This window comes from Temnothorax nylanderi, unplaced genomic scaffold (genome assembly GCF_030848795.1).
Source record: "Temnothorax nylanderi isolate EJ_2023f unplaced genomic scaffold, tnyl_v1.0 TNYL_tig0141_pilon, whole genome shotgun sequence".
NCBI classification, from domain to species: domain Eukaryota; kingdom Metazoa; phylum Arthropoda; class Insecta; order Hymenoptera; family Formicidae; genus Temnothorax; species Temnothorax nylanderi.
In genome coordinates, this window is record NW_027249203.1 from 432,862 (window position 1) to 458,020 (window position 25,159).

Sequence of the window (25,159 nt, forward strand, 5' to 3'; positions counted from 1 at the left end):
AGTTAACCGGGTACGATCCCGTATCACGAGCTGATTATCTATCACAATATTACTATTGCCGCTTAACAATCGTACGCTTTGGTCGTGACGATTATAAGTACGCGAAGTATCGCAAAACTAATCTCTCCCATAAACGCTGTACACGATTGTTAATTTTATCGCAAGATATCTTTTCTCGAATACTCGATTTCGCTACGTGAGTTTATCTCTCAGAAGCTGGTACGAGAAAGACCTCGCACGGTCTTTCGGGCTGGCTTTTATACCCTGGCCAGGATGGCATTCCCACCCATGGGCTCACAACCAATCAGAGATCAGTCGTGCCATATTGTCTATCTCTCTCCAACATGTAGTCGACTCGTCTGAACACGCTCAACGGAAAATTCCGAGCGACGTAAACAAGTATATCAGATTACATCCTTGGCTTGAAATCTTTCAGAGATATTAAATTACTGAATTTAATTAAAATAATGCTTTCTAGCTGAAATATTATTTAGACACGCAACTACATGTTTCACATAAGCTATCTTTCTTTATAGGCGAATAAATGAAATAATATCAATAAAACTAATAAAATGATGAATCCCGCACATATTAGTCCCAAATGTAATTTCCTGTCCATCTTCACACATTCTTTCACACAGAACAATGATTAACGGTTTCCCTGCTCATTACAGTAATTGCTAATCCCGTATATTTATTCATTCATGCGTCAATTAATTTTCTCTTTTATTTTCAGGTTCATCATATCGGTTGTAGGACTCTCTAGGATTCATCGGGTAAGTATAGGTAAGTATACTGACTGTAATTAATACGTTAATAACGCAAAATAATCGCTTTTCCTCTTTTTCAGGAATTTCAGGTAAAATTTTATAAAATGCTTTAAAAGCTCGTAAAATGCATCCAACGCATTCTAATATGCTCAATATAAATGACTCTATCCTTAAAATTTAATTAACACGCTTATTTCAAATTTTGATGTTACAGATCTATGTCAATAAAATCTTCGTACACGCATATTTATGCAATTCTGACTTCAGGAATGTCTTTCTTGCTTCGTTACAATATCTCCTATGCACTCATATACGCATATTTATTGATAATTAATAATTTCGTAAAATTTATGAAAATCTGTAAAAATGCTTCGATTCGAGTAAATGAGGGTTTGTTGGATTCCTCTTACGCTAAATAAACTAATTCTAACGTTAAAAGATAATAATTACGTAAAATACAGAATTTGACACAAAGTGGTGAAATCTTTAAATAATCACTTAAATTACACATGCTCGGGGGGGTGTCAGGCCCCGGATGCGAAAGGTGCGAAAGTTACTCGAAGGACCAGAGGGACTATCAGTTCCCTCACAATTCGTTTTCGCGATGGCAAAGCGCATGCAACGAAAAGATAAAGCGAAGCGACTCACCGTGTCGGCCGTCGTCCCCGGGAATCCTCCGGGCCTCGTTCTGTCCTCTGAACTCGTGACCGCTCCGTGAGTCTCGTCTCGTTCGGCGTGCGGCAGGCAAACACGTGCAAGCAAGCAAGCAGTGGATAGCAAGCAATAGAGCAGGCAGGAAAGAAAGGCAGCCGGGGAAATGCACACTCCTGGTATAGCGAGGCGGCGGGGCGATTTCGTGCCGGTCGTCCCGGCTCCGAGACGATGTGATCCGTAGGTCGACTTAACGATGAGTGCCCGCGGTCCTGAAAATGTGCCGCGGGCGAGTAGTTGCTCCCTTTTTCGGGGAGAGTGGATGTCGTCGGCGGATGGGCGATGGCAGCACCGACAGGTGAGTCGCATGATTGAACTGCTCGCGATCCGCCGACGTTTCGCGCGAGAATACTAAGCGATACAGGGTAACTAACTATGACTTAACTAAGTATGACCTATTTACAATTATTTTACAAAGCGGAACGCCAAACATCCCGCCCACCAAATACACGCAGTGTATTTTAACAAGTCGTCTCCGCCGCCCATGGTGAAGCGCCCAACGGCAAGGGGCACAGCTTCACCAGGGGGCGTGAGATCGAGCCATCCGCCACTCGGACCGTGGCGACGCGCGGGACGCCGTCGCTACCCGGGTGTAGCGCTTCCACGCGTCCCCGTTTCCATCGTAGCGGGGACGCATTGTCGTCCTTGATGAGGACTAACGACCCGACGTCGAGCCGATTGGCGGAGGTCCACCATTTGGGGCGCTGTTGCAGCGTATGGAGGTATTCATTGTGCCAGCGCCTCCAGAAGTCTTGGTGGATCCGCTGAACGAGTTGCCATCGCCCCAAGCGATTCATGGGCAACGGAGTTACGTCGGGAGTGGGGACGGCCACGAGGGGTTCCATCGTGAGGAAGTGGCCCGGAGACAAGACTTCGAGATCCAAGGGATCGGTGCTCATAGGGCAGAGGGGCCTGGAGTTCAGCACGGACTCAATCTGCGCGACGACCGTAGTGAACTCTTCGATAGATAGGATTTGGTCCCCCACCACCCGGCGAAGGTGTGTTTTAAACGACCTGACTCCCGACTCCCAGAGGCCCCCGAAATGGGGCGCGGAGGGAGGATTGAATGACCATTTTATCTTCTCTCGCTCCGCCGCGAGGCACATGTGGTTTTCGAGCTCCCGCGCGGCTCCCACAAAATTCGTGCCACAGTCACTATACAAGAGCGAGCATCGTCCGCGTCGGGCCACAAAGCGTCGCAACGCCGCGAGGAAGGAGTCCGTGGACAACGAAAAGGCTATTTCTAAGTGTATTGCTTTAACCGCGAAGCAAACAAAGAGGCACACGTACACCTTGAAGGAGGAGACTCCCCGAGCTCGACGAGTGACCATCGTGAACGGTCCCGCGAAATCAACGCCGCTTATCGAAAATGGCTTAGCCTGACTGACCCTTTCGACCGGTAGACTCGCCATGACGGGTTGGGAAGCATGCGGATTCGCGCGGAAACATTTATAGCACTTCGAGAGTACGCGTTGGATTGCGCGGTGGACTCCGAAGATCCAGAATTGTTGAGCGAGTAAGTATTGCAGCGTGCGCCTACCCGGGTGTAGGTGGGCACGGTGCACCTGTTCAACAACGAGTGCAGTTAACCTATGTTTATTAGGTAGTAGAACAAGGTGCTTGGCCTCGAAAGACAGCCCCGATTTGACGAGCCTGCCGCCCACCCTGAGAACGCCCGTAGGATCAAGGAAGGGAGCGAGTTTGAGTAGAGGCTTGGGGATCCTCTTCCCGCTTTTAAGCCGATCTATCTCCTCGCAGAAGACTTCAGATTGCGCGATTTTCACTAAAACTAACAACGCGGAGTGTGACTCGAATTGATCCACGGCCAAGGTCGCGGGCACCGGCTTGGCATTAGAACGATTCGTAAATCTTAAAATATACGCAACTATTCTACAAATTTTGTCTAGTGACGAAACCCTATCTAGTAACGAGTATACGGAGTTAGGTGGATTGAGCGCGACGAGCGACACGATTCCTTCCTCCTTGCTGGGAAGAAACGTCTCGGAAGCGACAGGTTCGGCTCGGGATTCGAACTCTACCAACCACGCGGGGCCTCCCCACCACATCGAATTAGCCACTAAATCGCGGGGAAAAAGGCCACGGGAGCAATGATCCGCCGGATTGGACTCGGTGTCGACGTGGCCCCAAGCCGAGACCCGTACGTTGTCCTGAATGCGGGCAACGCGGTTGCGAACAAAAGTTTTCCACCGTTGTGGAGACGAGCGAATCCAGGCAAGGACGACCTCGGCATCCGACCAAGCATATTCGTCATCAATGTTAAGATGTCGCTGAAGGACCTAACGAACGTAAGCGATCAACTTTGATAGTAATAGCGCTGCACAGAGCTTCATACGGGGTATTGTAATAGGCCTAAGTGGCGCGACTTTAGATCTAGCGCACAGTAAGCGAATGACTACACCATCTCGCGTAACAAAGCGCAAATAAATTACGGCTCCGTAACCCAGTTCACTGGCATCGCAAAAGCCATGAAGCTCGCAACGGACTACATTGAGCGGATCAAACGAGCGAGGAACGCGGAGGGAAGCTAACGCGTCGAGCTCGGCCTGAAAGCGTTCCCAACTGCGACTAATATCTATCGGAGGCTCGTTGTCCCATTCCAGCTGCAGCGTCCACAAGCGTTGAATTAGGCATTTCGCCGTGAACGTGAGTGGAGCCAAGAATCCCAAAGGGTCGAAAATCCGCGCCACCTCCGACAAGATAGTACGTTTAGTACATTTACGGTCCAAAGGGTTAACTTGAAATCCGAAGCAGTCGGATTGTGAGTGCCACCGCAGGCCTAAGACTTTGAAAGATTGATCCTCGCTCGATTCAAACGACAACATAGAGTGACTGCATAACTGCGGGTCGAGCCCATCCAATGCGGCGGGATGGCTACTCGCCCATTTCCTAAGTTCGAAGCCGGCGCTCCGGAGTAGCGATAACAATTGATCGCGAAGCGCGCGAGCCTGTTCCACCGTCCGAACGCTAGTCACTACGTCGTCCACATACAGCGCCTCGAATAGGGCCGCGAAAGCTAGAGGATATTTGTCACGGTACTCGAGAGCTAGCTGGAGCAAGCAATAGATCGCTAGGAACGGGGAGGAAGTGAAGCCGAACGTAACCGTTTTGAGAAGGTAATCAAGGATCGGATCCGACTCCGAGAAACGCCAGACAATGCGTTGAAAATTGAATTGCTCCGGATTTATCCATATTTGGCGAAACATCTGCTTCACGTCCGCGGTTAGAGCCACCGGTTCGGCGCGAAACCTAAGCAGGATGGTGAACAGGTTCTGCTGTAATTTTGGACCGCTGAGCAATGTATCGTTTATCGATAGACCGTTGGGGCAGCGCGACGAGGCGTTAAACACTACCCGCAATTTGGTGGTGGTGCTATCGAGTTTGTATACGCCATGGTGAGGTAAGTAATCAATATGACCATCCGACGGGAATGGATTCTTGATTAATTCCATATGACCGCTATCGAGATAGTCTTGCATGAAATTATTGTAACTAATCCTAAAGTCGGGATTTGACTTGAAACGGCGCTCGAGCGCGCGGAGACGCCCAACAGCTATTGAGCGCGAGTCGACGAATGTAGGAGGATCTGACGCAAAGGGGTACGAAACGACGAAATGACCCGAGTGGTCACGATAGGTGGTCTTTGCGAAGATCTTCTTACATCGACGATCTTCTTTTGAACCAGACGTGTGTTCCGGAACCTCTTCCAACTGCCAAAATTTACCCACTGCGGTCTCGATCGACTCGAGAGTAGTCGCGAACGAGTGCAGGGGTGTTACTTGTAACGACGGGGACACCGCGCCAGTCAAGACCCAGCCGAAAACTGTGTTGAAGGCGTCCGGTTCCCCTTCCCTTCCTTTGCGACGACCGTCACGTAATACTGAGACGAACGATTCCGCCCCCAGTAAAATGTCAATGCTGCCGGGTAAGTGATACTCGGGATCCGCGAGCGGCAATCCCTTTAAGTGCTTCCACGATCGGACGGCGACTTTACTACTTGGCAACGGCGGTGTTATGCGCGGAAGAACTGTGGCCTCGATGGGAAAGCGAATGTCATCGCGACCGCGGGCACGGAGAACGAACGACGTAAGGCCCTTCGTGGTGGCCGCCTTTGTCTCGTTTATCGCGAAAACCGCAGCAGAGTGCCTAGTTCGCCGGAAGCCGCCTTTCTGAAGGCAGCCTTCAGTTACAAAATTCGCCTGGCTCGCGCTATCTAAGAGTACGCGAACAGGGAACGCGTTGCCGTGTAAATCGATCAATTCTGCTCGGACGGTGGACAACAGCACGACGCTATTGGCGAGACTAGCCATTGTCACGAGCGGTTTGTCTTCCGTTTCGATCTCGATCGCGGTGCCCTGGGCGGCGGGAGTCGCTGCCGCCGGCTCGGCCGTAGGGGCTGGTCCCGAGCTGTGCCCGAAGTGCAACAGCGTATGGTGCTTCATACTACAAGATCGACATGTCCACGCGGAAGGACAATTCTTCACGCCATGACCCGAGTGAAGACAGTTAAGGCACAATTTCAAATCGCGAGCGGTCGATAATCTCTCCTTCGACGAAAGTTTGAGAAACCGAGCGCATTTGGTTATGTTATGTTGCTCTTTACAGACGGGGCAATCCTTCGTGTGCGTCACAAATGACGAAACCGCCGCGGAAGTCGATTTGAGCGACAATGAGGACGGGCCCGAGATGGCCTCAAGAACTTTACAATGCTCGGAAAGAAACTTGATGAGTTGAGCGTACCGCGGTATCTCCTCGGCCCGATGAATCGACTCGAACTTTTCGCGCAATGATCGGGGGAGCTTTTCTAACAGGAAGTGTAGCAGGATAAAATCCCACGAATCGGTCGGGAACTTCATCAAGTTTAGCGCGCGCGTGTTTTCGGTGAACGCATCTACCAGGCTATGGAGTGCATCAGCCGTTTCGGATTTCAACGGTTTAGCCTCGCGTATTGACCTTAGGTGGTGATCCGCTAGCTTTCTTCTATTTCGATATCGGTCGAGCAGCGCCTCATAAGCGATCGCGTAATACTCCGCGGAAAGGGGGAGGTTCTTCACGACATTGAGCGCTTCCCCTTTCAAGGAGGCCACCAGGTATTGGTATTTCTCCATGGAGGAGATACTCCGGTTCTCGTGAATGGAAACGTTAAACAACGCGATGAACGAGGGCCAAAGCGCGAGATCTCCCGAGAATTGCGGCAGTGCGATCTTGGGCAATTTAATGGCCGATGAATTGCCCGAAGGCTGAGCCTGAGCCGTTCCGGGCGTCGCGCCCGTGAGCGAGTAATACCGTCCCTTCACTGCATAATGCAGTTTATCGAACTCCGCCCGAATCACGTCTTCGGCTTCGAACTCGGCTGTCTCCTGAATGACCTTAAGGTGCGCGGTCTCGAACTCCTCGGCGATCCTCGCCACGCTCGAGTAGCGGGCCAAAAAGTTCTCGCGTATCATCGCCTCCGTCGAGGCCTTCTGGGCGAGCGCATGGATCTCCCGCATCCGCCGGACGCATAATTCGCGGCAAGATGGAGCCGACTTTGCCTTGGACATGTTGCGCTGATACGACCAATGGCAGCTAACGACAATTAACGCCCAAGGCGCTCAACAACAGCACGCAGCACGACAAGGGCAAGACCGCGAACAGTAAACAATTAGGATCGAAGAGGCGAGTTAGGATATACGGAGCAGGAACGGTTGAAGGACGGCGAAAGCCTAACTTGAGCTCGAGGCAATGGCAACCGATTCCGCACGAAAATAATATACCGAAGCACAATAGGCTTCGAGTTCGGAATGCTAGAAACAACAACACTGTTCCGCTCGCCAAGGTGACGAATAACGGATGGCCCGGTTCGAATGCCTACACGAAGGCACGACTGAATATCCACGAGAGAATATTCGTCTATACAATGTAGTAAATCGTATTATTCGCAATATCGAAAATTTGATTCACGCACGGATCGGAAAACGCGAACGCAAGGAGGCGGGAAGGCAGCCTATCGCACGCAATTGTACAATTACCAATAAGATAGTTGTATCGTTATCGGCGCAGGTACCCGGTTACGACGAGCAATGCATTTTATTTAAATCGAAGTTCCAGCTACACAGGACACGAAATATATTATTATGCCGGGGACAGTGCCCACTAACAGTACTCTCGGTCGACGACAATGTGTTAACGAGAATTCCTACGATCGGAAATAATGTGTGTTTTGAGTCGAGCTGTAAGCACACAGCATCTACGAGGGATCGAACGGCGCGTTATTGTGGAGCGCGAGCCCCTTTAGAAAAAAGTGTGTACATGCGGTCGGCCCGTGACCGAGCGCCAAGGCCGCCGACAGATATGCGAATAATTATGGTTAGCTCGAGAATATTCGCGGGAGAATATTCTTCAACCAGAATATGTATAAATCGTATTGTTCGCACTATAACGAAAATGACGATTTGATCGACGCGAGAGTAATTCAACGGCAAGAGCGATCAACGACAATGGCGTGCACGAGACTCCGCGCGTGTATTCTCGTCGCGAAGCGAAACTAGTTGAAGATTGCGATCGAGAGATATCGCGGCGGACGACGGAGCAGCAATACCGATTAATCGTCAATGCAATTGCGCGTACGAACTATCAACAATTAACGACGGGAGCAATTAACGACCCTGGCGTGTAATGACAAGATTCAGCGCTCGGATTCTCGTCGCGAAGCACCACGTGGAGTTGCGAACGAGAGATATCTCGGCGCACGACGATTAGCAGCACCGATGAGTCGTTAATGCAATTGCGCGAAGCTATTAAGATTAAGCAACAGTTAAACGAGCGAAAGGTCGGCGGAATACACTATCGCGATAATCCGGCTCGAAGGACCAAATGCTCGGGGGGGTGTCAGGCCCCGGATGCGAAAGGTGCGAAAGTTACTCGAAGGACCAGAGGGACTATCAGTTCCCTCACAATTCGTTTTCGCGATGGCAAAGCGCATGCAACGAAAAGATAAAGCGAAGCGACTCACCGTGTCGGCCGTCGTCCCCGGGAATCCTCCGGGCCTCGTTCTGTCCTCTGAACTCGTGACCGCTCCGTGAGTCTCGTCTCGTTCGGCGTGCAGCAGGCAAACACGTGCAAGCAAGCAAGCAGTGGATAGCAAGCAATAGAGCAGGCAGGAAAAAAAGGCAGCCGGGGAAATGCACACTCCTGGTATAGCGAGGCGGCGGGGCGATTTCGTGCCGGTCGTCCCGGCTCCGAGACGATGTGATCCGTAGGTCGACTTAACGATGAGAGCCCGCGGTCCTGAAAATGTGCCGCGGGCGAGTAGTTGCTCCCTTTTTCGGGGGGAGTGGATGTCGTCGGCGGATGGGCGATGGCAGCACCGACAGATGAGTCGCATGATTGAACTGCTCGCGATCCGCCGACGTTTCGCGCGAGAATACTAAGCGATACAGGGTAACTAACTATGACTTAACTAAGTATGACCTATTTACAATTATTTTACAAGGCGGAACGCCAAACAACACATAAATGTTATATCTGGGCTTCTTACATCCCACTGAATCTAAATCCATCGAAATATTTTATAAATACTCGATATTTAACAATAGCGTCCGAAATAGTCAAATTCTATATTTTTGAGAAAATTCGCGTTTTCTTGTTATGGACGTCTTTAGACAGTCACCCTAAACTAATTAATCGCATTTGCAACTTAAAAAATCAATTATTTAAACTTTTGACCCGAAATGGTCAAATCATGAACTGTTGCGAAAATTGAGAAAAGAACTATATATTCTCACTCTATATGTTTCTACGAACACGTACATATCGTCAGTTTATCACAATTAGGCTTGTTCTCAATTTTTGCAAAATTTTGCAAAATTTTTAAATAATGAGAAAAATAAAAATTAAACGATGTGGCTCGCTTCTGGGTATCATTAGAAACGTTTTAAAACTATTTGCAACTCAATCGCATCATAAATGACAAAGTTCACCCAAAGTGGTGAAAACTTGTAATAATTGAAAATTCGATAATTAAACTATATGGGCAGTCTCTCTAGGTGAAAACAAAACATTTAAGCCTATTCTTAAAGTAATCGCACCATAAATGGCAAAGCTCACCTGAACAGGTGAAATCTCGTTATAATGAGAAAATTGATGTTTTTATGATATAGGCAGTCTATTTAGGACTAGACAAAACGTTTAAGACTAATTTTATCAAAATCGGACTGTAAATAAGAAAGTTCACTAAAAGTGGTGAAAAGTTAAAGTATGATTATTTCCTTTGAAAAAACTATATAGGTGTATTCTGTGAGTCACTATGAATATGTCCATACCCTTCTTTTATGATAATTGCCCAAAATACAGAAATTAATCTGAAAGTGTCCAAATCTGATCTATTGATCCAAAATCGATTATGGGCATATATCCTCTCTTAGGAGATCACAAGTAACTAAGATCCATCATCAGAATCAAGAAACTATCATTCTTTTATCATGTCAGCTGATCAGGCTTAAATCTCATTTGATGGCTCAGTAAGCTCGAATAAGGTATGTTTGGACTCGTCTTGACTCACAGAGAGTGAATCAAACTCAAAATATTGAAATTTATTATTAATATCAGTCTTTGCTACTCGGCAATGTAAATGATACGATTTAAAAATTGATGTTTTAATAAAATAAAAACCAATAAATCTTTATGCACTTAGGCATGTCAAACTGTCACGCTTATATCTATCTTAAGATTAATAACGCTTATCATTATTCATATCTGTATATATATATATATATATATATTTCACTCAAGTTCTAAAGCTCGTTTGAAAGAGCTATGTTGATATGTAAATCTCTATAAACTCTATCTCTAAATGTCAAAATCAGGTAAGTAAGTAAAATACTATTCATTATCAGCACCAAGGTAAGTATCAAATATATAATTAGGAACTCTGTATATATCACGCTTTCGCTTATCATAATTGAATTTGTTCGACTAATTATTTACCTATCCTTTTCAGGTTTCGACCAACCTTTACACTGTCTGGGAATCTGCTGGTTCTGTGTTATCCGGCTGCATCAGCTGACTGCTCTCGATCAGCTGTTCCACGGCGACGTCTGGCTTGCTGTCATCCAACGGTATGGTGGTATCAGCGTCAGAGCTGATATTCTCTTTATTATCGTTATTGTCGGGAATAGGAGTGGATGTATGGATTCTGGGTCTGTAGATTTCATTTCAGCCTTTGTTTTCACCATCTCCTTCACCGGTGTCAGCTCTCGCTTCTTGTACATCTGGGCTGTCTTCTTACCACGTAAAAGTAGATCCAAGGGTGACGATGCAGCTGGCTGGATTTTAAATGCCGGTTGCACCGTCACGCACAAGAAGCAGCAGCATATTATATATGTACATATCAGAATTAAAAGCTACACTATACATAATATTCTTACTTACATGCATATACGTTTCTTATAAAAATATCATGACAGTAACATTTTCACAGAAAACAATTCTGCAAACAAGTATATTTCTGTTTTTTGTTGGTACTTTGTTACCGCTCAATAATTAATAATTATATTATACCATTCAGCATCTTTGACATGCACATCATTGTTATGTATATGAAAGTATATCTAAATAAAATCTTAATAATATTGTGACAATTAATATCTGACATTTACTATTAGAATATTTTTATAAAAAAGAAACGTATATACATATACACAAGTAAAAATATTATGCAGTTAAACTTTTTAATTCTATATGACATATACATACATAATATACTGTTGCCTTTTGTACGTAACTTGTTAGATGATATTTCATAGGGTGCGTTCGGGGAGCTCGCTACCACGCTACCAACGCTAACGCTATTAACTCCGTTCATGGAGCCATGATAGCGCTAGCGAATGCGAGCTCCATGAACAGCAGTAGCGTACTAGCGTAGCGTTTCGTAGACCCCTGCGCCGCCAAATTTGAAAAGCTGAGTTAATAGATGCTGCTGTATCAATTACTTCTTTAATATTTTCAGGGCAGAAGTTGAGAGTAGTATGTGTGTAAATGAATACGATTTATTCGTAGTAAAACAACTTAAAGAAACTATTTTTATGAAACTCATGTTTGCAAAGCACTTCTGGATCCGACTCTTCAAAGTGTTAGAGGTGTTGCTGAATATCTCGCAGACAAGCAGCAATCTCCTGAGGAATTTTTAATATATATGATCCACAAAATGGTTCCCCTGAATATTAGAAATCAGCAGGTTAGATTATTTTTATATTTTATTTATTAACATTAAGCGACGTTTTAGATTAGATCATATTTTAACAAATATTTTTATTCTAGTAAAACTTATTGTCCAGTTGAGTGACATTGTTTTTATATAAAATGAGAAATATAATTAAATATATTTTTTAATAATATATCCATATTCGGTTCCATTTGATTATATGCTATATAAAATTAATTTATACTTTTAATACAATAAAAAAATTAGTGTATATGAATTTTGTCCATTAAGCTATATATAACTTTTATTACAGTTTTTATCAACTATATATCTAAGCAATACCTAGTCTAGGTAATTTACAGTATCTAGATTTACAAAATCTAGGCTTAATATTGTAATTAAGCCTAGTATATATAAGTTTTACATAGTTTATATTTGCAACAGCTTCTATATTAATCACCAAATATAAGATTATTATTTTTATGATATATATAAGTTAGATTCTCATGTTTAGTTTCACTTTTTTATAATAGGCATCTAATAAAGAAGCAGATTATCTTAATAAGTCGTGTGAGCTTCTTGGAGTTAAAAAATTACGATTGGAGTTGGGTGCGAAACATACAAGCATTATTCCTCCTGAAGATCCTATTCTTGTCGAAATTAAAAAGTATTTAGATATGTCAGAATCTATTATCGAAGATCCTCTACAATGGTAGAATAAAATGAAGTTGTCACTGCCAAATTTGTACAAATTGTATGCTGCATTTATGCCATACCGATTACAAGTTCAGCATCTGAACGCGCGTTTTCTTCTGCAGGTTTGCTTATCACAGCAAAACGTTCTTCGTTAAAACCATCAAAATCTAATAAAATATTATTTATTCACGATAATTTCAAATTAATAAAAGATATGTATTTAAAGTCAGTAAAATAAGTATAACTGTAAGTATAATAAGTTTACATTAAGTATAAGTTATATTATTCATATTATTTATACAACTTAATATGTGAAGAAATGTTTAATAAGTAAGAGAGAAAGAAGTCTGATATCTGATGGTTATACAGTGAATTACATTTTATTTTTGTTACGTATGATGGTCAGGAATAACATTTTAAGATAAATTTTATTTTATTTTGTGAAAGAAAAGATATTAGTAATGCTAATAAAGTGATCGTATTTTGAAAACAAGTGCTGAGTATTTATTGTTTGCTATTTTTGTTCATATTATTTATGAAAAGTTAAAATTGAACTTTATTTTAAGTCAGGAGGATTAAAAAAAATGTACTAACGCCGCCGTTCGCCGTCGCCGCCGATAAATTATATCATCCGCCAATTCCGCCGCCGCTGAAAGAGAAAATTATCGGCGAACTTTGCCGCCGCCAAACTATTTTGCTTCAAACGCCGCAATTCACTACCATTCACTATTGCGCTGTTCATAGAGCCTGTAAACGCTAACGCTCTTAATGCACTACCTCGGAAGGAAGAGCGTTGGTAGCGAGCAGTTATGATGTATAACACTACCAGTAATGACGTCACGACAGCGTTTGGTAGCGCTATCATAGAGCTCCGCGAACAGCCAGTAGCGCTAGGTAGCGCTAATAGCGTCTCCCCGAACGCACCCATTGTCAGTGCTTATAATAATCATGGCAGTGTATAGACATGCTTTGATAACGGAAGACAGAACTCCAAAGTCCAAGAAACAAACAAATGGATGTTGATGTTTTCATAACATTTCACAAGATTCTAATAGCGGAGACAGTAATAATAAACTCCTGCTTAAAAGAATCTCATGCTTTGTTGATGAATTCTTTCTTGATGGTTGATGACAAGCCTCTTCTAAAAAAAAGTGCTACAGATGCATGTTATATATTGTTCTCAGTTTTTTTTCTATCTGAAAAATGGACATTTAGTAAAGTTAATCAATAGCATAATATTCAGAATTTCTTGTGCAGAGTATTTATAATAAAAATGTTATTAAATCTCATGAATATACATACCTTATCACAGTTTATGAGACAGCTAATAATTTTAAGATTTCGACATCAGCAACTTGTTTTGTTAATGATTTCTTTCATTTCAGCATTAATAGAAATAGATTGCACAAATCACCATACTACTTTTAATAAAGATATAGAAATCTGATGTATCACTGTAAATAAGAAAGAGCTATTATTTATTAGTATATATTGCTAGGAATGACACGTAATTGTGTGCATTCGTAAAAAGTTTAAATACAGAATACTTACATAAATAATGACAAATGTAATCAATTAAACTTTCTCTGATATTCGTTACCTTCCGATTACAGTACTCTATATCTTTTATATCTGGAATGACACTTCGTCTGAAAAAATAAATTTGGAGAATTTGCAGTCAAGTTTGAAACTATAATAACTTATTTACTTATTATGTATGTACATACAACGTGATATTGCGAGATGTTAGGAAATCTGTCATAACAATGATGTGCGAGGTAAAGATGCAGAATAATATAATAATTATTAATTATTATTAAGCAGCAAAGTACCAACAAAAAGTAGAGATATACTTCCTTGATAGCAGTTAACATAATTTTTTTCCACGAAGTTGTTATGACAGATTTCCAGTCTGGACGGGCTTTTATCACGCTTGGGCTCGTTTCCTTCGTTTCCTTCGCTTTTGCTTCCGCGATTGGGTCAGTGGTGATCCGGTGGTGTCTGGAATGCCACCTCAGGTATATTTGGCAATTATCGGGGCTTGTGCTGACAGCTCGATGTTGCAACTAGGGAACGTTGACTTCCGTTTCACAACATCCCTTCCCCCGTGGAAAAAGAAAAACTGAGGTATGAAGTTTTTCGTTAACATCTGTTTTATACAGGGTATTCTTTTCTTTTCCCATGGAGGTCACATTCTTTTATAATCTATTTTCCCAGTTGCATGCAAAAGTCGCGTCGCGTTTCCTTATTCGTTTTCCTTTTTACTAACTATATGACCGTGATTACGATCCCTTATAATTACAACTATGGACACGGAGCCCACGGGATATATTACATATTAGTTAGATAAGAGGCTGACTTGGTTGTTTTCTAGTTCCTCGTTTATTTCTTCTAGGTTCAGGCTTAGTTTCGTTAGCTCCGCGGGATCATTAATTACAGGTTCCAATCGTAGTTCTGTTCCTGATTTTTCGTTATTTCCAATATTTTTAGTTATTGTTTTAAAAGTTAAGTTAAACTGTGGTAAATGCATTTGTACGTATTTGGTGTATTCTCGTTTTTTTGTTCGTAGTGTTAAGTCCGTCGTAGTCAGCCTACAGTTTTCATTTAGTTTAATTTTTCCTGTTCTATTTATTTCGATTTTATTTTCAGCCTGATCATTGCATTGTATGGTTACTTGTTGTTTATACGGGGTAGAAAACAGCCATTTCTGCGGTTCCGCTAGAGTTATCCAGAACGTCACGTTCGAGAAAATGTGATGTCGCTCGCAACTATCTCTTTGTGCTCTTATAGATAGATAGATAGATAAATAGATAGATAGATAGATAGATAGATAGATAGATAGATGGATAGATGGATAGATGGATAGATGGATAGATGGATAGATGGATAGATGGATAGATGGATAGATGGATAGATGGATAGATGGATAGATGGATAGATGGATAGATGGATAGATGGATAGATGGATAGATGGATAGATGGATAGATGGATAGATGGATAGATGGATAGATGGATAGATGGATAGATGGATAGATGGATAGATGGATAGATGGATAGATGGATAGATGGATAGATAGAGTCTTTATTGCTTGTCCCCGCAGGGTTTGCAAGGCGTTTTTAAGGAACGGTCCCAAACCTTTACAATCCTCCTCACTTAACCACATACATAAACTTTTACACAGTTGGCGTTTTCTAGGGACGTACCCAACCCTTTACAATCCTGCCCCTTCCTAACCCGACCTGACCATTGCGGCCTTTTACATTCTTTTCCCTCCCTCCCCTCCTCGCCCTCCACCCCTTCCCCCTCCTTCCTTCCATCTCCTTACTCTGTCACTCTGTCTCCGCACCCCGGCGCCGTCCTCTTTCTCCTCCCGCAACTCGTTATCCTCCGCCCTCATCTCTCCTCCCATTTCCCCTTACCTTCGTTCCACACAATCTCCCTTCCATCCACCCATATTCTCCTATTTTCCACCCTCGTTCTTCTTCCCTTGGCTCTCTCTTCCCTTGCCTTCTCCAGAAGCCTCCACCTCGTCTTTCTTTCCTCCATGGATAGGTTGTGACCGGACGGCACGAGTTCGGCCCGATTCTCGCGGCTATCTTCCCATCTAACGGTCGCCACTCGGTTTTACCTCTAACTACCGAGAAGGTAATTTCGCATCAACGCCCCGATTCTTCACAAGACGCTAATATTATTCCTTTCTTTCAGACTGATGCCCCTGATGAACCACCGTTGCTGCTACCCGTCTCCAGATCCTCGCCTATTCGCATACTGGATAAAGGTACGTTTCGATAATTTATATTAATTAAGTGCTAATATTCTTTTTCTGTTGCAGGCCACGCCCAGGATGGATCGTCGCTGCTGCTGATCGTCTCCGGATCCTCGCTTCACATCGCATACCGGATCGCCGCTGGACAACGAGGGATCATCGCCAAGGGACAAGGTAAGTAGAAGGTAAGTATCACTAATTATATAATTAATCTTGAGACTTTGTTTTAGAATTCACTATTCTTTAATTCCAGATCGTTATTTCAGCTCTACAGATCGTTTCACATTCATAAAGGTGCTTCACAATGGAGTCGCCACACTTCGGTGTGAATCGCGCTTTATTTACAACAATTTCCGCAAACGCCGATTTTATTGATCCCAGTGGATTAAATATAACAAATGACGCTGTTCGTATAATATCTCGTAGTCGTGAGACCCAATGTCCACGATGGTACTATACTCGATACGCACTAAGTCGCCACCGTTCTATTTCACTATCACTGAATGTTATTTCGATAATTAATTATCTCTCGCTATTGTTGAGCGAGTGTTTAACGCGCGATTACGCGGGAGTTCCCGATTGTTAAGTATCTCCGATAACTGTCGTTGTGATCTACGCTCGCGATATACGCTACTATACGAGACACGTCCGTTCGCTATGGCGATACTCGAGAAACTGCCTCGAGTCCCCTATCTCGCGCTGGCTCCCCACCATGCCGAGCCATCCCTACTCTCGGGTTGTTTTCGTCGTTCGCCGTGACGTCACAACTTTCTCTTTTGGTTTTTCGGTGTTTTCGCACGCGCTCCCATAACGCTGCGCGTGATTATCACGCTTGTCCCCCGTGCCCCCCTTTCGGACGCTCCCGGGTGGAAATTTCCGCGCGCAGTACTATGTGGAGGTCCCCTTCCTTCGGTACCGCTGCACCAGGTTTTCATCTTCTTCATTTTCGCGGTGCCGTTGACGCCGACCCGTGCGCACCGCCTCGGAGACGTCCCCGATGATGATTCCGGGTCGATTCCCCGTGGAAGATGTCCGGGTGTACTTTGGGTTGCCGGCCGTTGACGCCGACCCGTGCGCACCACTTTTGAGGTGCCCCTGATAATATTTCCGGACCGACTTCCTGGAGAAGTCGTCCGGGTGCGTTTCTGGTCGTAGGCCGTTGACGCCGACCTATGCGCATCTCCTTTGAGATGCCCCGTGTAACCGTACGGAGGAGTAATGTCCCCCGCGATATCAACATAAGTGTCACCGACACGGTCGCCACTCGATTTCATCCCAAGAAACCGAGAAAGGATTATGAAATATATGGAGATTTTCCCAACCTTTCGACGCCCCGCTGATTCCTCTTTTCCCCTTCTGTTTCAGGTCGCCTTTTCGCCGTTGGATCTAGGATCGCCGCTGGACCAAGCTCTACGGACCTCTGGACTGCAGCTGTGCACCGCTGACTGGACGTCTCCGGATCGTCGCTGGACCACCTCAGGATCTCCCCGAACGGGCATAAGATCGCCAACAGGTAGGGCTGCGTTCGGAAACTTCACCCGGGTGCACCCGCCGAGACTCACGCTGTTTAGAAACGTTCGGGTTGTACCCGTGTGATAGAGATGAAGTCGTTCGGAAACTCTACCCGGGTGCACCTCAAGAGGAAAATTTTCCACCCTGAAATTTCAGGGTGGATGTGGGTAACTTATTATATTTGGCGGAATTTTTAAAAGTGTAGCAATGTAGTTTCTTCTTCTATGGAACTGGGGGCATGTATTATGGAACTTTTCGGAATATATTCCAATCGAAATTATTCTGTTTTCCCTAGAAAATAGAAATCTAGGAAATAACTAAATAATTCCAATCGTAATCCATTCCAGAAAGTTCCATAATACGTGTACATCTCTGTGTCCAGTACTTCGTATACAATACACCGGGTATTATACATATCTTTTCTCTTCGAAGTGAGGCTGGCGAATATCGCGAATATTTAAATTGTCCGTTTAAATACTCAAATTTGTAGCTCCATTATCTATTTGCAATTTGCTGATCAAACTGGTCGAATTGGTCGAACAGGTAACTATAATGATTGGATTTAAGTAATGTTAATTATATTCTATTGCCTACTGCTAATTTATAATTATCAGATTTTATCTACGTTTAATAATATCTTGACGCTAATTACGATTATGTTTTTCTATTATTCATATTAATTAATAATTCATCTTATGTAGGTGTATCTTAACAGTTGCTTAAGCGAATGATATATTTTACACTCGTTTTGTAAAGTAATAACCGATAATTCTAAATAAAAAAAATTTATCATTTTAATGTTATTTGGTGATTGCACCACTAATTTTAATTTTATAAAAGGAAGTAGAAGCTGTGTAGAAGCACTCAGCGGCTCCTCTGATACAACTGTGGCAATGGAGTGCATACAGTTGTTGAAAGAAAGACACCAGTTATGTACTGGTCCAGATAACCAGCCAATATACGATCCTCAGGGAAATTTAGTAGTACTTGACGTAATAGGTGAGTGATAAATTTTTTGTTTACTTGCACCTTTTAAGTGACATACATCTCTTAAATTACAAATATTTACAAAAAGTATCTTTCTTTTTATAGGTAAGAAGTTAATATCAGTACCTGTTTCGGAAGAGTCTTTGGCGTTCTTTCAGCTACAACAAATAATTTTAGACTGTGATATTGATAAACCCGATAGTCTTAATCTCGAATCCAGTGGTGCGTTAAGTACTCAGTCGTCGACACAACATGGTATGAATTTTCATCACTTCATGTTTCTTTGATAATGTGCTTTTGATAATATCCCGGGAGCTTTTCACCAAGCGACGCAAGTCGACACAAGTGTCGTTTTTATCTTTGTTACTCATTGCTGAAAAAGAAAGCTTGCTGGAAAGCTCCCATCATAATTATTAAATAATTGCTATGACTAATGTAGCATAGCCTATACCTATTTGTTCAATGTTACAGCATCTTGGAAAGATAATAATGCTACAAAAAGATTAATTTATGCCTGGAAAGAGCATGAGAATGATTTTAAAAGTGGAAAATGTAAGGCTTCAGAAGTATGGAAAAAAGTTGCCATTGTTCTTCAAAATGAGAATAGTCGGTGGGTGTACACTGGCACGCAATGTGAAAACAAATTCAAAGAATTGCGCAAGAAGTACATTAAGGTAAAACAAGCCATAACAAGCAATCAGGCAATAGTCCAATGACTTGTAAATTCTTCAATGAATTTGAGGAAGTGTTAGGAGATAAACCTTGTGTCCAACCTGTGGTCCTGGCTTCCAATTTGAGAAAGCGATCAGCAACCATTAGTTCTCCAGACAGTGAGAAGGAAAATGAATCTGGTAAAGATGAATATAATGAAAAGAAGAAAGTAAGGAAAACCAGAGTTCAGAGGGAACTGGCTGAGTGGTCTGCTGCTTTACGTGAAGATGCTAGACACAGGGAGGAGGCAAGAGAACAGCGTCACAAAGAACTGGTGGCAGCATCTGATCGAGCAGTTGCTGCATATAAAGAAACGATGGGAAAACTCATAGACAAGTTATAAGGACTATTAGATAAGTCATATTCTAACAAGTGATTACATAGTAGAATACATAGGGAGCTTTCCAGCAAGCGACACAAGTCAATACAAACATCCTTCTATCTTTCTTTATTGACAATGAATAACAAAGACAAAACGATACTTGTGTCGATTTGTGTTGCTTGCTGGAAAGCTTTTATAGTAGATTACATAGTAGAATATACAGTTAGTTTAAGTCCATATATATGGATTTTTGTATAAGACTTGTTATTTTCACTACAAGGTATTTTTAATGAATATCTTTTTATTTTCTTGGAAGAAGTGCAAGATTTGATATCTCAAAAGTTGCCAAAGAATTAAAAATGCTTGTTTATTTCAATGCTTGTTTATTTATCTCTTCACAGATATTTGAAAGAGAAAAAGGACACAGTTTTGTATAAATTTTATTTAATATTGTATTTCTGTTAAGTCTGTAATGCTAGTCTATAAGTTAGAAAATGTTATTTTTTGTCCTGAAATAGGATTAGAAAAAGTCAGGATTTTGTGCTATATTATTATAAGTATATCTTCTGTTATTTTCATATAATTTCATACAAGTATCTTATTTTTTGTTGTTAAATGAGTGACCCATGATTTTTAAGAGTAAAACTTGTATCTATAATTATAGATTGATTTAGTGGTTATGGCTAAATATTCCCTCCATTCAAATATTGATTATGCGAAATGACATAATAAAAGAATGTATTTTGATAAAATGGTTTTATTTACAATAATTACATACTCGCAACTATAATCGCTTCAATCGTGCTTGTTTCTTGCTTTCTTATTACAGAGTAGAATATATAATCCTTAAGTAGTATTAGACTGCACTTGCATCCTATAATTTAAGCTATTAATGCTGCTAAATAATTGCGTTTTGCTGGACCCTGAGCATCACTGTAAACATTTTCTACTCCAAGTTCGTCAGTTAGCCCTCGACCTTGATTCTGTTCAGCACCATCTCTTTCACCATGCTGTCTTCCCTCTTCAATAAAATCTTCTACTCTATCATTACATCCTTCAAGACATATGTTGTGTAGCACACAACAAGCTAATATTACATAAGGAATCAGATCTGCCACGCTCATATGCAAATATTTCAGTCTTCGGAATCTTCCTTTTAACAGGGCAAATGCTCTCTCCACTACTTGCCTCATTCTTGACAATTCCCTATTAAAGTTGATATGAACCTGCATACAAAAAGCATCAGAAAATTACAGTTTAATCGATACAGGTATGAAAGACAAAATAAAAGAATAAGCAATAAGGTTAACTAACTTCTGTCAAATTTCCTTTGTTTATGTACGGTGGGATGCACCAAGATAGCACTGGATAAGCCTTATCTCCTATGATATATTCATTTCCTGGAAAGAACTTTGCACGATCCTCTTGTACAGACATCCACAAATCTGAATTTCTAAATATCCTGGAATCATTTACAGAACCTGCGAACCCTACAAAGCAGTCTGTAAACACCAGGTCTGCGTTGCAAACAGCTTGCAAAGTAAGGGCATATTCACATTTCCTGGTTCTGTATGATTCAGAGTGAAGCTAGATATAGATAAGAACATAAAAATAAAATGAGTTATTAGAACAACGAGAAGATAATTAAAATAGCATAAAAATAAAAGTTTTACATGTGGAGCGAGGATGGGTATGTGCGAACCGTCAATAGCTCCAATGACATCTGGAAGGACACCAATTTCACTGAATCTGTTCTTCACAGCAGTTAATTGGTCCCTTTGTGGCCACACAATAATACTATCTGCTATGTCATTCAAAGCATACACAACTCTACGGAAAGAATTGTGTAAAATAGACTTTCCCATATTAAAACGATCTGCAACAGACCTATAACACGAATCTAATTATTGCGCACATCATTAATAAGAAAATCTAATGCTTATATTCACAGAACTTTCACTCACCGAAATGAATCCGGAGTTGCTAGAAGCCAAATGACTGACAAGAGCTGATTTCTAATTGGAATCATTGGTCTCCCTTCCATCCCTATTCGCGTCAATGCCGGAGTTAGCCGTTGCTCGAGATTTTCGTAGGTTGTTCTCGTCATACGAAAGTGTTGACGGAATACTTTATCACTAAATCTTGGTATAATTTCATTTATATATAGTTGTTCCCTAACCTCACAGCGGTTTCGATTACCAAGTCTTAGCTGGGCTTCAACAAGATTTGCCTCCTCAATTATTCCATCTTCCTCGTCATCATTACTGTCTGGATATAAATTATTTAAAGCTGTCCTGATTATTTTATATCCAGCAGTCACGGCGCAGGATACAACAACACTTTTTCGGGATTGCCTTTTGTCCGCCATGTCTTATTACTTATTGCCAGTTATTGCCGTTCGGAAACTACTTACACCCGGGGTATACCCTGCCCCCACCACTACTCACCCGGGTCTACCCTCAGGGTGGCGTTTCCGAACGCAGCCTAGGTATCGGGATCGGATAATCGTATCGGTAGGGTAAATTTACCGCACACGGGCGTTCAATAAATGTATCTCTTTTGTTTAACAAAAAACAAACCTATATTTATTTTCTATGTTGTAGATGATACAAGTGTTTGACCCGCGGATCTTATGATTTTACGCGTCTATCGCGGGATGTTCTACGCCGAGTACAAGTCCCTATCGCAAGATGAATCGACCGTACTGTTCGGAGTCCGACGAAGAATTCCTGGATCGATCGTCCTCGCTCCGGCTCCCGACTTCGGAGCCGTTACCCCACTACGGCGCGGGCACGCCCATCTACCACCGCCTGCCGCGTGATAGCCACGCGCCCGTGTGTGGTGTTCATCGCTTCCGCGTTCCATCGCTATTGTTTGCCGTGCCAGATGTTGCGGCGAACAAAAGGCCCGTCGTACCCTTCGACTTGTCATTCACATATAAGTAAACAACTTTCTACACACTTGTTTGCGCATACCTTTCTAATTATCCCTTGACACCTCTAAGCAGCGTTCCCTTTCTCACACTATATAATCTACCTTGCATTAATTTATACATTATCTTATCGTTTGCTCTTGTTGGAAAGGGGACTCTGCGTTTACATGAATTATTCCTAATCATAACGCACGCACCCATTTTTCGCGACACTTTCCGCATCTTTGGGTGACCCATGATTTCCGGTCCGCATTGTCGCACCGCCGCGTCTCATTACGCGATGGTCCTATCCGGTAGGCGCTCGTCATTAACTACGCTGAGTTCTCCGGTTCGCGCCTCGCCCGTGGATCGCGATCTTGCAATCCGCGCTCCTGGCTCATTGACCACCGGTCATTCCACCCTGATCTCGATGCCCGGAACTCGCCTGTGTCGTTGTCCCGCCGCTCGGACCGCTGGCTCGACGAGATCGCTGACCGCGCCTCCGTGGTACCTCACCTTCGGGTTTCGCGCGTCCGGTTCGTTGACCATCGGTCATTCTCGGTTGATCCCGCTGCCCTTGACCCGTTCGCGCCCTTGGCCCGCCGATCGGACCTCTACTTGGCCGATTTCCCCGACCACGTCCGGTGGTACCTCCATTTCGACATCTGTGCGTGCGGCTCGCGATTTATCGGTATTGTCGCCTTGTCTTTGACCCCCGCAACGCGTTCGCGTTAACAGTTTGCCGGTCGAGTATTTCATTCGCCCAAATCGCGTACCATGTCGCATGGTCACCCCTTTATGGGTCCCACGCGTCCGGCCTGCTGCCCGTCGCTGGAATTACGTTGTCCGCGGTGCCCTTCCTGTTTCTCTCGGCTTACTACTCGATCCACCCGGTGGTTGTCTTATTTCGCTGACCACCCCTTTGGTAACCCTTTTTCGGGTTTGGTGTGTCTGACACGCCGATTAACGGTGTCATTGCCTTAATTGGGCCGCCTGCAACACCCTCACGTGGGTACTCCATCGCTCGAACCGGTGGTTCGCTTAAACCACTAACCATGCTGCATGGTAACCCTATCTCGGCTAGTGATTGTTTCGCGTGCGCTCCTATTATGGATTTCGCATTATCTCACGCCCCTAGAGATCGAGCTTGTAGCACGAATCGGTCCGCTAACCTCGAATTCATTTTGCGCTTCCCACGTCGGTAACTCTGCCCGTTCGCGGAAAAAGCCTATATCTCGTCGATCAGTCGTCGTTGTGGTCGCGCCTTTAATCCTCTGTGCGAGTTTCCACCCTTCCCGGTCCTAATGCCGGTTTGCCACGGTAGCGACACGACCCCTTGGTTCATATTTTCTTACGCCGGTGTTCGTATCACCGTTAAGCTAATTAGACTCTTGCGGCTTCTTTTGCCGTTAACTCTAAACTTAAATATGAATCTTTTTTGGCATATGAACTAAACTGAACCTTTATTATTTTTTTTCCGTTGAATCAAAATAAACCAAACTCTTTTAAGCCTTATTCGACAAAAAAAAACCAAAATAAACCAAAATTCTTTACGTTGTATAATGCGGTCAACACTCTTACCGCAAACGAAAATTAACTGAACCCTTATACATATATATTTTTTTTTTATAACCTAGTGGGATATTGGGACAAGAGGAGTTAATTCTATTATTCGAACGCACTGACTTATTATCTAATTATAATTGAACGTTTTTATTAATTAATTTGTCCGACACTCTTGTGGCGTCTTTTATGGCCGCATATATTAACCGTTGTTGACACCGGTCTATGGGCCCGGATTTGCCGGTCGTTACCTTCGGCGGTTTGGGACTGGGTTTCTTCCCGTCCTTCCTCTTCCGCGTGATAAGCGGCTGCTCGAGCACTCTGTCCTCCAGGACGGTTGGCCCCTGCTTCCGCATCGCTAGGGTTGGCACGATCTCAGCCGTCGGCTGCACCCCGGAACAGGTTTCCGGACCGACTTCCTATAGAAGTTGTCCGGGCGCCCTTTTGGTGGTCGGGCGTTGACGCCGACCCTATAGGCGGGTGTCCCAGGTCCTTGAGAGATGAATACGGGACTTTGTTCCTGGGGAAAAAAGTCCCCTTTTTGAGCTGACGCTCCGTCGACGACGCCGACCCTGTAGTCGCGTGTACCAGGTCCGGCTGATGATCCTCCGAACCTTTTTTCCTGGAGATTGTCGCGGTTCACTTACCGATCGCATTTATTATCCCGCTGACCTTATGCGTTAAAACAAAATGTACTGACACCGTGAACCGTCATAATATCAAAATAAACTTTATTGTCAGCGATCTGTCATAATAAGCTTACTATATCTATGCCGTATCGGCTAACTACGCTAAAGGTAAATATTGCCATATGGGCACGCAAGACTTACTGACTAACTTATTCTCTAACCTCGGAATCCTATGGCCGAGTTTGTCACATGAGTGGCTCAAAACAAAATAATATTAAAAACTATTCTTATCGCCGCGAAACAAAGAATAAAATTAAACGACTCAATCGCGGCCCACGATCTTTCGCGCGCCTCGCCGTCTCCTCATTCCGTCTCTTC

The 25,159-nt window shown here is 43.4% G+C and overlaps 2 protein-coding genes and 1 pseudogene across 2 annotated transcripts; 1 reads left to right on the forward strand and 2 right to left on the reverse strand.

The window, feature by feature from the left end:
• Nucleotides 1-1,942: 1,942 nt before the first annotated feature.
• Nucleotides 1,943-7,042, reverse strand: LOC139777219 (uncharacterized). The gene is made up of 2 exons (XM_071714514.1): nt 3,932-7,042; nt 1,943-2,416 (listed from the first exon to the last, which is right to left on the reverse strand). The coding sequence occupies exons 1-2, from the start codon at nt 7,040-7,042 to the stop codon at nt 1,943-1,945; spliced, it is 3,585 nt and encodes a 1,194-aa protein (XP_071570615.1).
• An 11,509-nt stretch (nt 7,043-18,551) lies between these two features.
• Nucleotides 18,552-19,699, forward strand: LOC139777220 (uncharacterized; annotated as a pseudogene).
• Nucleotides 19,700-20,559: 860 nt separating this feature from the next.
• LOC139777221 (uncharacterized) lies at nt 20,560-23,145 on the reverse strand. Its single transcript, XM_071714516.1, has 5 exons — nt 23,106-23,145; nt 21,643-21,946; nt 21,352-21,565; nt 20,993-21,265; nt 20,560-20,904 (listed from the first exon to the last, which is right to left on the reverse strand). The coding sequence occupies exons 1-5, from the start codon at nt 23,143-23,145 to the stop codon at nt 20,560-20,562; spliced, it is 1,176 nt and encodes a 391-aa protein (XP_071570617.1).
• Nucleotides 23,146-25,159: the final 2,014 nt, after the last annotated feature.